General features: G+C 37.0%; 1 protein-coding gene across 1 annotated transcript; it reads left to right on the top strand.

Moving 5' to 3' along the window:
- Positions 1–2,389: 2,389 nt before the first annotated feature.
- Positions 2,390–13,209, top strand: LOC149840772 (uncharacterized). Its single transcript, XM_090003317.1, has 5 exons — positions 2,390–2,871; positions 4,202–4,287; positions 4,611–4,916; positions 7,129–7,212; positions 12,497–13,209. Exons 1-5 carry the CDS (start codon positions 2,515–2,517, stop codon positions 12,924–12,926), a joined length of 1,263 nt encoding a protein of 420 aa, XP_089859443.1. The 5' UTR covers positions 2,390–2,514; the 3' UTR covers positions 12,927–13,209.
- Positions 13,210–13,645: the final 436 nt, after the last annotated feature.

Below are 13,645 nucleotides of genomic sequence, written 5' to 3'. Positions count from 1 at the left end.
CAACATACATTTGCAGATGTCTTGACTTTATGAGTTTTTTAGTTAAAGGAGGTTTACATGTCATCTGTGCAAAGGTCAGGATGCCCACAAATGTATGGCACAAATCTGCCAAGTTCAAAATTTTAAATTCTAAAAAGTTTGCACTAGACTTGCTAGTATCAAAAAATTCACAGAGTTCATATGCAAATCTACGCAAATCTTCTATGTTGGGATTCAAGTTAGCCATGTTCACAAAATTTTTATGTGAATTTTATCAGGTTTGCGAAATTTTCATGTAAACTACTTGTTGTTTAGATGTGACCTTCAAACGACATACATATCTTTTGTGCGAACATCAACAAGTTTGCTTGTGCGAAAGGCAAAAATATCCTAAAAATATCAAGAATCAACAATTTTAGGCAAGAGAATGATTTCGGTAAATTAGTAGGTGTTTTAAAAAATATGCCATTTTTGAAAGACAATAGGATCATTTTCCGAAAAACAAAAGTATCATAATTTGAACTTGGTATTATGGTAATAAAAACAAAGCCATGTATATATAAAGCATGCTTGAGTTTGAAATATCCCAATTCACATACATCTAGGGTTGTACAATAAGGTGAGCTAGCTCAGGCTCGACCCATTTAAGCTCTGCTTAAACTCATTTTAAAAAATAAATGAGCCGAGCTTGAGCAAGGCTGCAATCTCAATTCATATAAATGAGCTATCAATTAAGCTCGATTTATATAGTTACATAAAACATCCATTTTCATATATATACTTTATATATATATATATATACTTTATGTTAACCAAAAAACAAAAAAAAGTTGTTACCCCAACGGTTAAGTTGCTGGGCTTTCACATGGGTGGTAGTGAGTTCGAATCTCATTGATCTCTTGCCTTTCAAAAAAATAAATTTAAAATAAGGTTGTTCAACTCAAGCACGACTTCATCTGGTTACAGACAAAGAGTGTTCAAATTATTCTGTCACTAAAGTACAGCCCTACATAAATCCTTGGGGTCCATGTCTACAACCAAATCTTGATTTGTAGACATAGACTAACCCATGTAAGTTGAGACAAAGCATATATAATAAACCATCAAATCAGTACTTACCATATCTCACGCCTGTCCCCTTCCTTCAAATGGGAGTACCACACCTCACCTCTTGCAAAAGGACTCTAGCCGATCTGATCACTGAACCACGCCTAAAGTCGAGAATGTTCTTCAACATTTTTATATAATGCTTGAATTTGCCAAATGAGAGATATATGGTGCACATTCTTCAACATTTTTATATGATGCTTGAATAAGTGGTGCTAAATGAGATAGATGAGGGCTTAGGTTGCACCATCATAACCACCAAGAGGTAATTGGTTTCACCTTCATGGGGCTACCAATCCAAAACAAATTATCTATTCCAAAAATACAAATTATCTATTCCAAAAATACAAATTATCAGTGCTGAAATCTGTGACCTTTCACAAATATTTGTGATAAATCATGATTTTATGGCTGTATTTTAGAAGCAATCAAAATATAAAAAAAATACAATGTTTTGAAAATATCATCTATCGTTTTATCATTACATTATGTTAAATTTGCATGCTTTATACCGCAAGGACTGACCTTGTGTCTGTTTTTATGATCTTTGTTAGAAAGTCTACAAATGTAAACATTTAATCAATTTACATGGTTAAACAAAAGTTAAATAATGATTTTAAAAACAAGCATTCTTTATGTTATCGAAGTATATATATATATATATATATGATCTTTTAGCTTAAGAACCCTTAGTATCAAACTCCTCTCTCCTCTTTTCTATGTACTTTGCTTATAAGTTGCTATAAAAAAGTTTTATGCATTATTGTATTCTTACTTTCTTTGTGCTTGTACATGCACACACTTTTGTTTTTGCTTCTGCATGTGTATTGTGAGTTTGTTTGTATGCTTAAAAAACTTACTTTCACTGTTTGTAAAGAGATCATTTGGACCAGTGAAATAAGCTACATAATTTTGCATATAAACAATGAACTTATTTTTGTAAACAAATCAATTTGAGCATAGTTTAAGATGTTCATAACCCAAGTTTTATTATTTTTCAGTTTTTTAAAAGGGCACTTCTTTTTAAATGAGAAAGCTTGATCATCTTAGGTGGTATTTTGTAAATAACAGATAATTTAATGGCTTTTTACAAATTATTTTTCCTGTCCCTCGTGTGTGCAACAGCGCAAGCCTGACAAGCCGACAACTCGTGGGCAGCAACACCACGTAGGCCGCGACCAGTGGCATGCCAGTAATTTATCGAAACATACGGGACGTTTCAGTTAGAGTGTCAAAACTTGAGACAATTCCAGAACTGATTCGACGATTAAAGTAAATTTCCGTTTTGTCCCTTCGTCAGGAAAGTTAGGACCAGGAGAGGGGAGGGAACGAGGTTTTGTTGCGCCCGGCCATTTCTGCCCCCTCGCTCTCCACCGACTCGTCCTCGCGCCTTCCCGCCACTGCTGCATCCGAACCCTAGCCGCCGCCATGTTCGACGAGCCTCCGACGTCGTCGTCTCCCTTCTCCGCGAGCCCCAACCTCACGAGGCCAGACCTCCTCGACCCCTCCGCCGGAGACTACGCCGCCCCCCAGATCGGCGGCAGCGCCCCGGGGCCCGATGGCGTCCTCTCCGACCCCAGCAACGACGCCGAGTTCGGGTTCCACCGGCCGGACATGAACAAGAGCCCGCTCGTCGGCACCGTCGACCTGTACGAGCGACACGTCTTCCTTTGCTACAAGACCGCCGAGAGCTGGCCCCCCCGCATCGAGGCCTCCGAGTTCGATCGCTTGCCTCGCCTCTTCGCCGCCGCGCTCAAGGCGCGCAGCGGCAGCATGCCTCGCAAGGTAGGTGGTTCCTTCTTCCTGACGGAATGCTGAATCTCTTGCTCTCCCTGTGCATTTATTTCTGTGTCTCGCGGTTTCTGAGTGATTCTTGGGCTCCAAGATCCGATCATTTGGATGTCGACTGTTGAATCTTTTGCTCTATGTGCATCGGTCTAGTGTTTCTGTAGTGTTTCTTGAGCTCCCAATTTGATAATTTGGAGGCGGATTGTTGAATCTTTTGCTCTATGTGCGCTTCTTTCGTGTTTCCAGGGTTTCATTCAATGATCCACTGTTGAATCTTTCGCTCTGTGTGCACTTCTTTAGTCTTTCCGCCGTTTCATTCGGTCATCAACTGTTGAACCTTTCGCTCTGTGTGCGCTTCTTTCGTCTTTCCGCAGTTTCATTCGGTGATCGCTGTTGAATCTTTTGCTCTAAGTGCACTTCTTTCGTGTTTCCGTTGGGAGATCGACTGTTGCATCTTTTGGTCTATGTGCATTTCTTTCCTGCCTCTGCTGTTTCTGCGTGATTCTTGAGCTCTCAATCCGATCATTTGGAGGAGTAGAAACGCAGATGAGACTTCAGATCTTGATAATTTTTCGAGCAGTTGAGTGATCTAGAAATTAGGAGTTGGGAATTGCGATGGATGCTCTTGCCTTTCCTGTAGAACAGGTAGGAAGACAAGAATTGATTGGAAGTCAGAAATTTAGGGAATTAACCTCCGAGAAACTACTTGGGCTGTATCTTCTGCTTAAATTCTTGAATCATAAATTAGGGAGAAAATTAAGGGGATAGATGAGGTTGTTCTAAAGGAACGAGTCTTCATTTTTCTGATTAGTTTGAGGAAGAAACAATTTGCTATCGAACGCATTTCTAACTTTTTATTTTATCTGGCCCTTTGCATCTGTAGCGTTGTTTCATCATGTTTTCATAAGTTGCTTCTAATGGATTAGAATTAATATTATATTCATCATTGTCTTTCTCAATGTCGTTATCGCTAATACCGATCTACTGTCTTGCAAATGAATACTTCTGCTTTCTTCATAAGTCGTGGAATTCTAGTATTGATTGTTTGGAATATATTTTAAAGAGAGGAAGAAAGTTTGCGTCGCTTATTGGCTTCTCCATTTTACTCAGATTAGGATGCTCCTGTTTGAAATCAGATAGCTTTTTCTTTTTCTTTTTGGTATCTTTCTCACATTTCCTTGACTTTGACCTAGAAGTGAAACTAGATTCTTTATCAATTTAAGATAATGAACCAGGGATTTCCAATATGATGAAGCAACTTACAGTGTGATGCATTTATGTTTGGGTTGTGATGTCATCCTACTTACATTAGTTGTTTTTTTACCAGACTCGACTGACAATATGCGAGGGGCGGGATGGAACTGAAACTTCAAATGGGGATGTTTTGATTTTCCCTGATATGATCCGATACAGGTTAATGACATGAGCTAGACCTTTCTATGTATTTATTTGCTTTATTTCCTGTCTGTCTTCCTGTTCAGCAAAAAGCTCTGTGGAGTTCTGCTTCCTTAACATATTTCTAGCTAGTCATAAGTCAAAGTACCTGCTCAGCAGAGTAGATCCGTGGAATAACATGATCACTTTGTTTTGGTCATTTTTCATGTTACTGCTTGCTGATGTGGCAAAAAAAGGATGCCATACAAGCTTCTGTAACACTAGTGGTTTTGGTTATGTTGATTTAATAGATGTCATGCGTTTATTCACTGACTTGCCTGCGAAAACAAAAAAAATTGCAGGGGCTTGACTCATTTTGACGTGGATTTTTTTGTTGAAGATGTGCTTGTGAAAGATACCGAATGGATCTCTGGAACCCCTGAAACATTGATGGGATCATACGTGTTTGTATGTGCCCATGGTAGCCGTGATCGGAGATGTGGCGTTTGTGGGCCACCTCTTATTAAGAAGTTCAAGGATGAAATTGAAGCACATGGGCTGAAAGGTCAAATTTCTGTTAGTCCATGTTCACACATGGGTGGGCATAAGTATGCTGGAAATGTGATCATTTTTGGAGCAAGCATTGGAGGAGCAGTCACTGGTCATTGGTATGATCTGTAGTTTTTAACCTTCATTAATATGCTAGACAACTTTGACCCAATGCTGATATGATTTCTGCTCAAGCCTGTAGCTTTTCTTTTTATCCATCTTTTGGTGAAATTCATCTCCTCTTTATCCAGTGGGGATTTTTGTAACATTTGTTAGCTACATGATGATGCATCCTCTTCTGTTTCTATCTAGATTCTTGGAATCTAAAGACCACTTTTATAGGCCTGCAGTAACCTATTTCCTGCTATTCTAAGTTGATTTGACTTGCTTGAGTTCACTGTGTGCTTCCTCCATCATTTGGAACTTGGAAACATCATTTCCAGAGAGGCTTCCTCAGACTATGAATTGTTTGGAAATATACACTTTCAGGATGTGCTTTCTGTGATTCCCTGTCATAACTGAACGCAGTTCCAGGTTTCTCTTGCTTTCCTAAATTACCACCTTAGCTTCTTAAAGTAAAAGTTTTCTCTAGCCTTATGAAATGACCTGCATTCATGGTCAGGATGTTTCCTAAGATTTTCATGATACAAATATCTTTCTAACAAGAACCTTTTGGCCTGTGGCACTCAAATTTTTCTCTTTTATTCTTCTCTAAAACCCTTGCCATTTCACATTGCTGATTGTGCGCTCTATATAATTGCCATGTGAATTGCTGGATATCACACCTTTGTGTCTCTTTAGCCTCTTAGCTTTCTTTCTTGTCTTATGGCTGGCTTCCAACAAAAGATGGTGTTTCCTACTCTTTTGGTGATGCATGTGGAGAGTTCAGGGGATAGGCAGTTGACAGTTCCTCATTTTCCTTCACTCCATTCCATAGTTATGAAAAGCTTCTTAGGACCTCAATCACATTTGCTTTAGAAGTGTGAAAACTACATGCTTTAGATGCTTTATGGGAAGCATGGTTGCAGAGAATGGAAAGCTTGCTTTCCCCAATACAAGAATTGGACTTTTGTGATAACTATGTTTTTGTTGCTAGAGGAATTGTAGTTTTCTTTTAAAAATCATTTTTTCTCTATAAAACATACACCTGTGTGTCTGTGGGTGTTTTTCTGTTAAAAAGCTGAAAAAATATATTCAACCTATGTTATATGGATGCTTCACCTAGGCTGAAGTGTCGGTGTTGGATGCTTTCTGACACTGACACTCCTAGGAACTTCACCGACACACGTTTTTCAAATTAGGAGTGTCACAAAATTTAGACACGTGTGTCGTGTGTTCGACAACTTAAAAGGTGTCTCGACCAGAGTTACTGGAAGCGCCTAGGTAAGTGGGGAAGCACGAAACGTCGCGCTTCCCTTTTATGGGAAGCACGCTTCCCATCACGCTTCCCCCATGCTTCCCCCTCGTTTTCTCCATTTTTTCATTTTTTTTGTATTTTTAATTTTTTATTTTAGTTTTTAATTTTTGCTTCCCCCTCGCTTCTAGTTCGCTTCCTAGGTCACTTCTGAGACTATTCCCGTTTCGCTCCTAAGTGGTCCCACGCTTCCTGCTTCTTAAAATTTTGAAAGTGCCTCGCTTCCCGCTCCCGCTTCCTCAACTGGCAACTATGGTCTCAACATAGAGTGTCCAATGTTGGGTATCATAGACACGGGTGTCCAGCTTTGTGGATACTTGTTAAACAAGGAAGTGTCAAGTATTTTAGGTTTGCATAATTCTTTAAATCTCTCTCTCTCTCTCATATATATATATAACCAGTGTCCAAGTTTCTAGTTTTTTAAGATCTGCCATGTCCGATACTTCTTCCCATGTCCGACATCGACACCTGTGTCAGTATCCAAGTAACATAGTATTTAACTAAAATATACATGTCAATTGCTGTTTTTATGTTGTTTCTTGCTTGCTTCATGCATCAAGTCATCTCTTTAAACTCACATTTTGCTTCTTGCTGCTTTTCTCAGCCTCTTCCTTTTCTAGTAAATATGCTTCATTCACCTTCCTTGTGATGTCAAATGAACACTAAAATTAGAATTGGTCGGCCTTACCATGATTTTAGGTTTTAACACTTATTTGATTTTATAATTTCTGGAGCAGGTTCATATCTGTGATTTTTGTATGCACCAATGTTCTTTTATTTTTATTTTTGCACTTCTTTTACATGCAAATTTACTTTTTTGGTGGCATCAAGTTACCTGAAGAAGATTTTCATTTTTTCCTCAAAGAATGTTATGGTAGGTGATGGAATACCTTTATGTTATTCTTTTCTTATTTCAGGTATGGGTATGTCACCCCTGAGGATGTTTCTGTACTTCTAAACCAACACATTGGCAAGGGAGAGATTGTTGATCGACTGTGGAGGTTTGTTCTTTAGATAATTTTTGTATGCATTTGTGTCCAGAATAGATTGTGGTACTGGTTTCTGTAGGAACTCTTGAAAAATAAAGGATACAGTACGTAACCTAAGAATGATCAAACAGTATTAGTGATTTGTACATTGTTGTAATACACTAGAAAAGTACAATAGATTGCTAGTTTTGGACATGCATGAATTATGGTAAACTTTAAATCCATGCAGTTTTGTCTTAGATAAATAACTCAAACTATACCTTAATCTAATTACAATTCTTTTCTTTTACCATCATATGCATCATCTTGGTTTCTCCAAAATGCAATTTTGTGTTGTTATTATGTACGCTTTATCACGAATCAGTATGTAACTTCTCAAAATTGGGGTTTAGTAACTTGATGAGGGAATACACACTTCCTTTCATTATAGTTCTTATGCACTGGTAATTTGCATTTACTACATTAGAAACTTATGTGCTTAATTATTATGGAAAACATTGACTGTGATTTGAAGAAGCCTTCCTGGTTTTGATATGCACCATCTCTGAAGATATTTGCTTACAGTGTAAAAGATGGTAGACGTTCTTGTGTAGGGGTAAGTTTGGGCTGCCAATGTTATATCTTTAGGCTCTGTTTGGGAGCCTTGCATTGAGATGAAAACACCATTTCTATGTGTTACCAAAATATGCTTTTGCCAAACTCTGGTGTTGAGGATGAAGTTGCCAAAAACATCCTCTTGTGATTGGTGTTGAAATGTGGTGTTGGGGCTGTCAACTCCATTATGAATAGAGTGTTTTGGCAATATCACTGCTCCCACACAGAAGAGAGCATGCGAACACTGGCGGAAATCGGAACACAACTTAGATTCAAGGCTCCCAACAGAGCCTTAATGATTTTGTGGAAAAAGAAAAAACAAAACCTAGTAAATTGAATTATTTGATGCAAGATAGTCACTGAGACCATTGGACAAAGCACCACCTGGAGTATGCCATTCTCAAATTGGCACATGGAGCTCCTAAAGAAATCATAGGGTGTAGAAATGCCAAAGATATGCATGACAATTGGTGCCATTTTGCAAACGGTTATTTTTTTAAACAAGAACTGCACACAAAATAATAAATTTAAAATCAGGCTTTGCACTCATATAGAATGGCAAGTCGGATCGTCTCCTCAGGAACAAGAAATAATGTATACTATTTTACTTAAAAACCTCACTTTATTAATATTTTAAAAGAAAATAAAAGAATTACACTACCTCTGCAATTACAATGCAATAAAAGTGAACACAATTAAAATGAAAGCAAATCCTAAACTAAGCTCGGGACTTTTTCTCTTCGGACTCAATTAATGTGGCAATGATAGATATCCTCCTCTCCTGACAAGCAACTTCCAAGAAAAAATACCTGCAAAACAAAATAACACAACTATACTTATACTAACAAGATTATTATCAAAATAACAAAAAGCCCACGGAACTAACAATTAAAAACTCACACAAATTAAATCAAACTAAATTCGAAAACAACTGAAAGAAAATCAATAACTAATAAAATAATCAATAATAAATCTATCTAATTTAACACTACTCAAAAACAAAAACAAGAAGATTATACTAACGGTCAACATAAAAATATTGTGCTAACGGTTACCACTAAAAAGAAAACTAAATAAAAACACCTCTATTTTTCTTGAAGAAAATCAACGCGCACACAGACGTACCAGACCTAACTAACACTAATATATTGAATAACTCGAAGCAACACTCGAAAAAAATAAAAAAAACTAAACTATTCTACGCGAATTGCAAATAAAGAAAACCGACTTCGGCAGGACCTGTCAACTTTGGGCAGATGATGGGCAAGGTCAAAATAGATTAGAATTTCCTCAATTTCGGCATAAACCTAGCCAATATGCTCTAGTTACGTGTCTGCCTTGTCCCTGGACGAAATTATACAAAAATTCACATGAAATGATGCACTAAAATGCGAAATTCACTTTATCGATTTTTATTTCTAACGATAATTCAATTAAAATTTAATTAAAAACTAAGCAATTCAATCTAATTAAATACTAATCAAAATGTAAACTACACTAGAATCAATTCTAAACTAAAAAATAATCACTAACATGATGACACAATATTGTAAATTAATTAAAAACACAAGGAAAAACTAAACCGCACGCTAAATTTAATCTATCGCTAACTCAAGCAAACACTCAGTTAAAATCGACTAATTTAATCCTAAAAACGTGGATGAAAACAAAATCTGATGCAAAACAACAAGATAAAAATAAATTTTAATCTAACTACTATTGAACTAAAATTAATAAACAACCGAAATGAACTAGGACACGCTAAAACCACAAGACACTATACCGATTGACGCTATTCAAGTAAATATAATTTATCTAATTCTAATTAATCTAATCTAAATAAATTTTCTAAAAAGCACCTTCAAATTATTAAAATTTGCTATTTACCTCTAGGTACCATCTTTGAGGGTGAATTGGACTTTTGTCACCTTGGATCTTTGGATCTTGGATGGGTTTGACTATGGATCTGATCCAAGGTCCATGGTGAAGTCTTTGGGTCAAATCTGGATTCAAATATCCTGAAAAATTGATCCACTACCTTGAAATAGCTCTCTCTCTCTCATTTTAATTCAGTTTCAAGCAAAATTCGAACCAAAGCTTCTTTGCACCTAAAACATCACAAACATGGATACTTAAGCCATAAAACCACATATAAATGCATGAATGTGTGATAAAATGATATGCATTTCATGCATTATCAACAATCAAATAAAAAGATACTGTCAACCAACCCGATATTGAAAAGGCCTAATTTAGTAAAATCCTACATGAGTAACAAAAGTTCTAGTAAATGAAGAGGCCACACTTAGTAAATGGTTCTGTCTCCATTGATTATTTGCCACATGAAATGTGAATAAGGAATCTTCTCTGTATAATGCATGACCTATGTTAATTACCGGGACACGGTAAAATAGGCCACGTACCTGTGTCGACAAGTCCGACACGTATAGGTACAGGGTGCATCATGGTTAGGTGGGCCTGTGGGTTGGGTCGGGTCCAACTAAGACCCAACCCAAAACTCACATTCTCGTTTTTTTTTCTTTTTCTCCCTGTCAACCCCTCCCCCCCCCCCCCTTCCCACCCTCGGTAGAGAGAGAGAGAGAGAGGTACCCCTCTCCCTTTATATTAAAACTTTTCATTCCCCCTCTTTTTTGAAAATTACACATATAGACCTTGTTTTTTAAATTTTCATTCCCCTCCCCTTTTTTTTCGAAAATTACAAGTCATGGTCATTTAATTTTTGAAATATCCATTTAATTTTTAATATAGACCTTAATATGGATCCACATATGATCCAGACCCAAAGCTTATATATATATATATAGCTGTGTCTCTGAACCCTCATTTTATGAAATTGCCTTGTCGTACCTTCCGTACTCGCACCCGTACCCGTACCCAGGTGATAAGGTGCATGACCATATACACATAACAAAGAACAAAATTTGGAGTGACCAACACTTTTGAGGAACTCTGACCACAACAAAACCTCCTGTACATTCCATATTAATCCCAAGTAACCTCAAGAACCTAGCTCTTCAATATGCATAAGACTTTGTTTGGAATACAGCTACTGGTTTCTTCATTTTGGACATGATACTCCAATGAATTGAGTTTATCCTGATCTCATTGACAGGTCATGCACACTTCAATCTGTTGTTACAGGGCATATACCACACATATAAATCTACAACTATGAGTTTACAGGATCACTTTCTTTTCCATATGGATAGCAAGTGGAAAGCTTACTGTTAAGTTGTTGAGCACCATTAGACTTAAATGTGGCCATTGTATTTTTTAAGAGCCCTGCAGTCCTTGACAGGAATATGAGGTTTTCTGGTGAGACAACCAACTAATTTTCGAAAATGCAATGATTTATGACTCGATTTGGCCTGACTATGCTGGGTCAACTTGATGACTGGTCTAGGTCATATTAACTGTGCATGCATGTTTGACATACATTTGTACACACTTCTATGCATATGTTTCATATTGAAAGAAATGAATAAAGTATACACAGATACGTGTATGAATTATTCTTATATTTATGTGCATGTTAAGTATATATTTGTATTTGATGTATAGTATGCACTGATACGTGTATGAAATTTTGATACATTGTGAGCCATTGATTTTTAAAGGTCTTAAAAAACATACATGTATGCATGCTATAATCACATGATCCAAAACTTGTTTTCGTCTAAATAATGCTTATTGATCATATCTATAGGGTCTGATCAACAAGAAAAGTTTAAGAAATTTGAAAATCTAAAGCTTTTATTAGGTGGGATTAGGTGTATATATATATATATATATATATATATATATATATATATATATATATATATATGCCGCACCCCGCACCCAAGTTTTTTGAAATTGCTGTGTCACACCCTCCACACCTGCATCCGCACCCTCCACACCTTGGCAAATGGACCACGCCGAATGCATCTGCAGGGTTGGATTTGCAAAAAAAGTGTCGGAAATGCCTATTTCACACTTTGGTTCACATATTTTCAGTTAACATATTCTAGTGACCCTATATATATTCTTTCTAATAACCCGACTTGAATCAAGTTGAGCTGAGCGTCTTTTTTTATACTCAATTTGGTAACTTCAATGAGCTGCCTCATGCTTGGCTTGCCGACCTAGTTTTACAAGCTTGAACAAGCATTTTACAAGCTGACCTGAGTTGAGCCATGAACTACTCGGATTGTTTCCAAGCCATAATCTTGATCTATAACTGAACTGATGACCCATTATCTGATAAAAAATATATGGTTTTCTAAGCACATATATTATTTTACATGCTGTATTATGAAACAATCACTTTATATGAAATTAGTGTGTAGCATATTTTGTTAAATATTAAGATGTTACATAATCTATAATAATGTTAGAATATATGTTTGTGAAACTTGAAAGTTTTTTTTTCATGTAGTGCAGATTTATTATGTTGGCTGAGCCCAAGTGTGTTTAGGCTTTAGATCCTTTTCTTGGATAACTTGAAAATAGATGAACTCTATATGCTTTGGCAAGTGTTCTTCCATTGTTAGCATGACTACTGAAGCAACATTTCAGTTCTGTGGTAGCAATGGTGAAAACAATAGCTTTTATTATCAAGTGAATTTTGATAAACCAGTTTGAATTTTGCTTAATGCATGAATTATAAAGTCTGATAAATAACGTGTCCTTCATTTTGCAGGGGCCAAATGGGTCTGTCTGAAGAAGAACAGAAAAATAGCCAAGAACAGAGGTGTCAACTAAATGGCGAGGCAGTTTCACTAGATGGAACTGGTTTAGAGAAAACATCAATGGAAAGTGAAATTGTTACAGAGAGCACCTCTTCTGATAAATGTGGTACAAGTTGTTGTCAGGGCTCAGGTGGTGGGATTTCTTGTTGCCAAGATAGGTCTGAAGATAATGTTCCTAGTGGCATAAAGAAGAAGCCTGGTGGAGAAGAACAGACTCCTCTGAGCAAGAATGATGCATCGACAAGGTGCAAGGGATGGTCTTGTTCGCTTCCATCGTGGTTCGAGACATGGGAGCGGGAGGACACACTTGCAACCTTGGCCATTATTGGAGCTGTTGCCTCGGTCGCTGTGGCCTATAGCTTCTATAGGAGGTCAGATTGAAAACTGGTGTTTTGGATGTTTTAAAGAAGTTGCTTGTTTGTGGCACCGTTCGCTGTGGTTAAAAAGCCCAGGCTATTTTGTTGGAGTTCCATTATGTGTTTTATATATTTTGCGATCGACCACAAACATGTAGTACTTATTTTGAAACTGTGGTAGCTAGTTTTGCCCATTTTTCAATAATTGTTGATTGTCGAATACTAGATGATCAAAGACATCCTATGTTTTTTTACTTATGCAAGAATGCTCTTGAATAAATGCCATTACAACGTTTTGAGACGGGATATATCGATACCACCTACTCTGGATTTTCTATTCTATGTTTATGGTTGAAATTGTGTAATTTTTTTCGTTTCTGTGTAAGGGTGATCCTAAATGGTTGGAACCCTGCTGCCTAGCTGGGTCTTGTTCTTTCGTTTGCCTTAGGAGGTGTGTTAGAGAACAAGATGATGGATCCAGTCGGATAGAGTCCAGCTCATCCAATGTGCTGGCTGGACAAGGCAACCTCAAATGAAGTCTTACCTAATCAAAGACTCCTAGAGTCCAAGTTTAAGTCTAATGAGGAAGCCTGAAGTTTTTTTTTTATTGAACATAGGAAAGAGATCTTAGTTTTGGGATGAAGGCGTAGTTGTTGTTGTTGTATAGGAAAGAGATCTTACTGAGAATAGGAGAGAGTTATCTTATTGAGAATAGGAAAGAGAAACAGCTGTATCTATTGAAAG

Source organism: Nuphar pumila, chromosome 4, assembly GCF_984573655.1.
Source record: "Nuphar pumila chromosome 4, dmNupPumi1.hap1.1, whole genome shotgun sequence".
Lineage (NCBI taxonomy): Eukaryota > Viridiplantae > Streptophyta > Magnoliopsida > Nymphaeales > Nymphaeaceae > Nuphar > Nuphar pumila.
The sequence above is the reverse complement of the archived record's forward strand: the minus strand, read 5'-3'. Positions and strand labels throughout refer to the sequence as shown.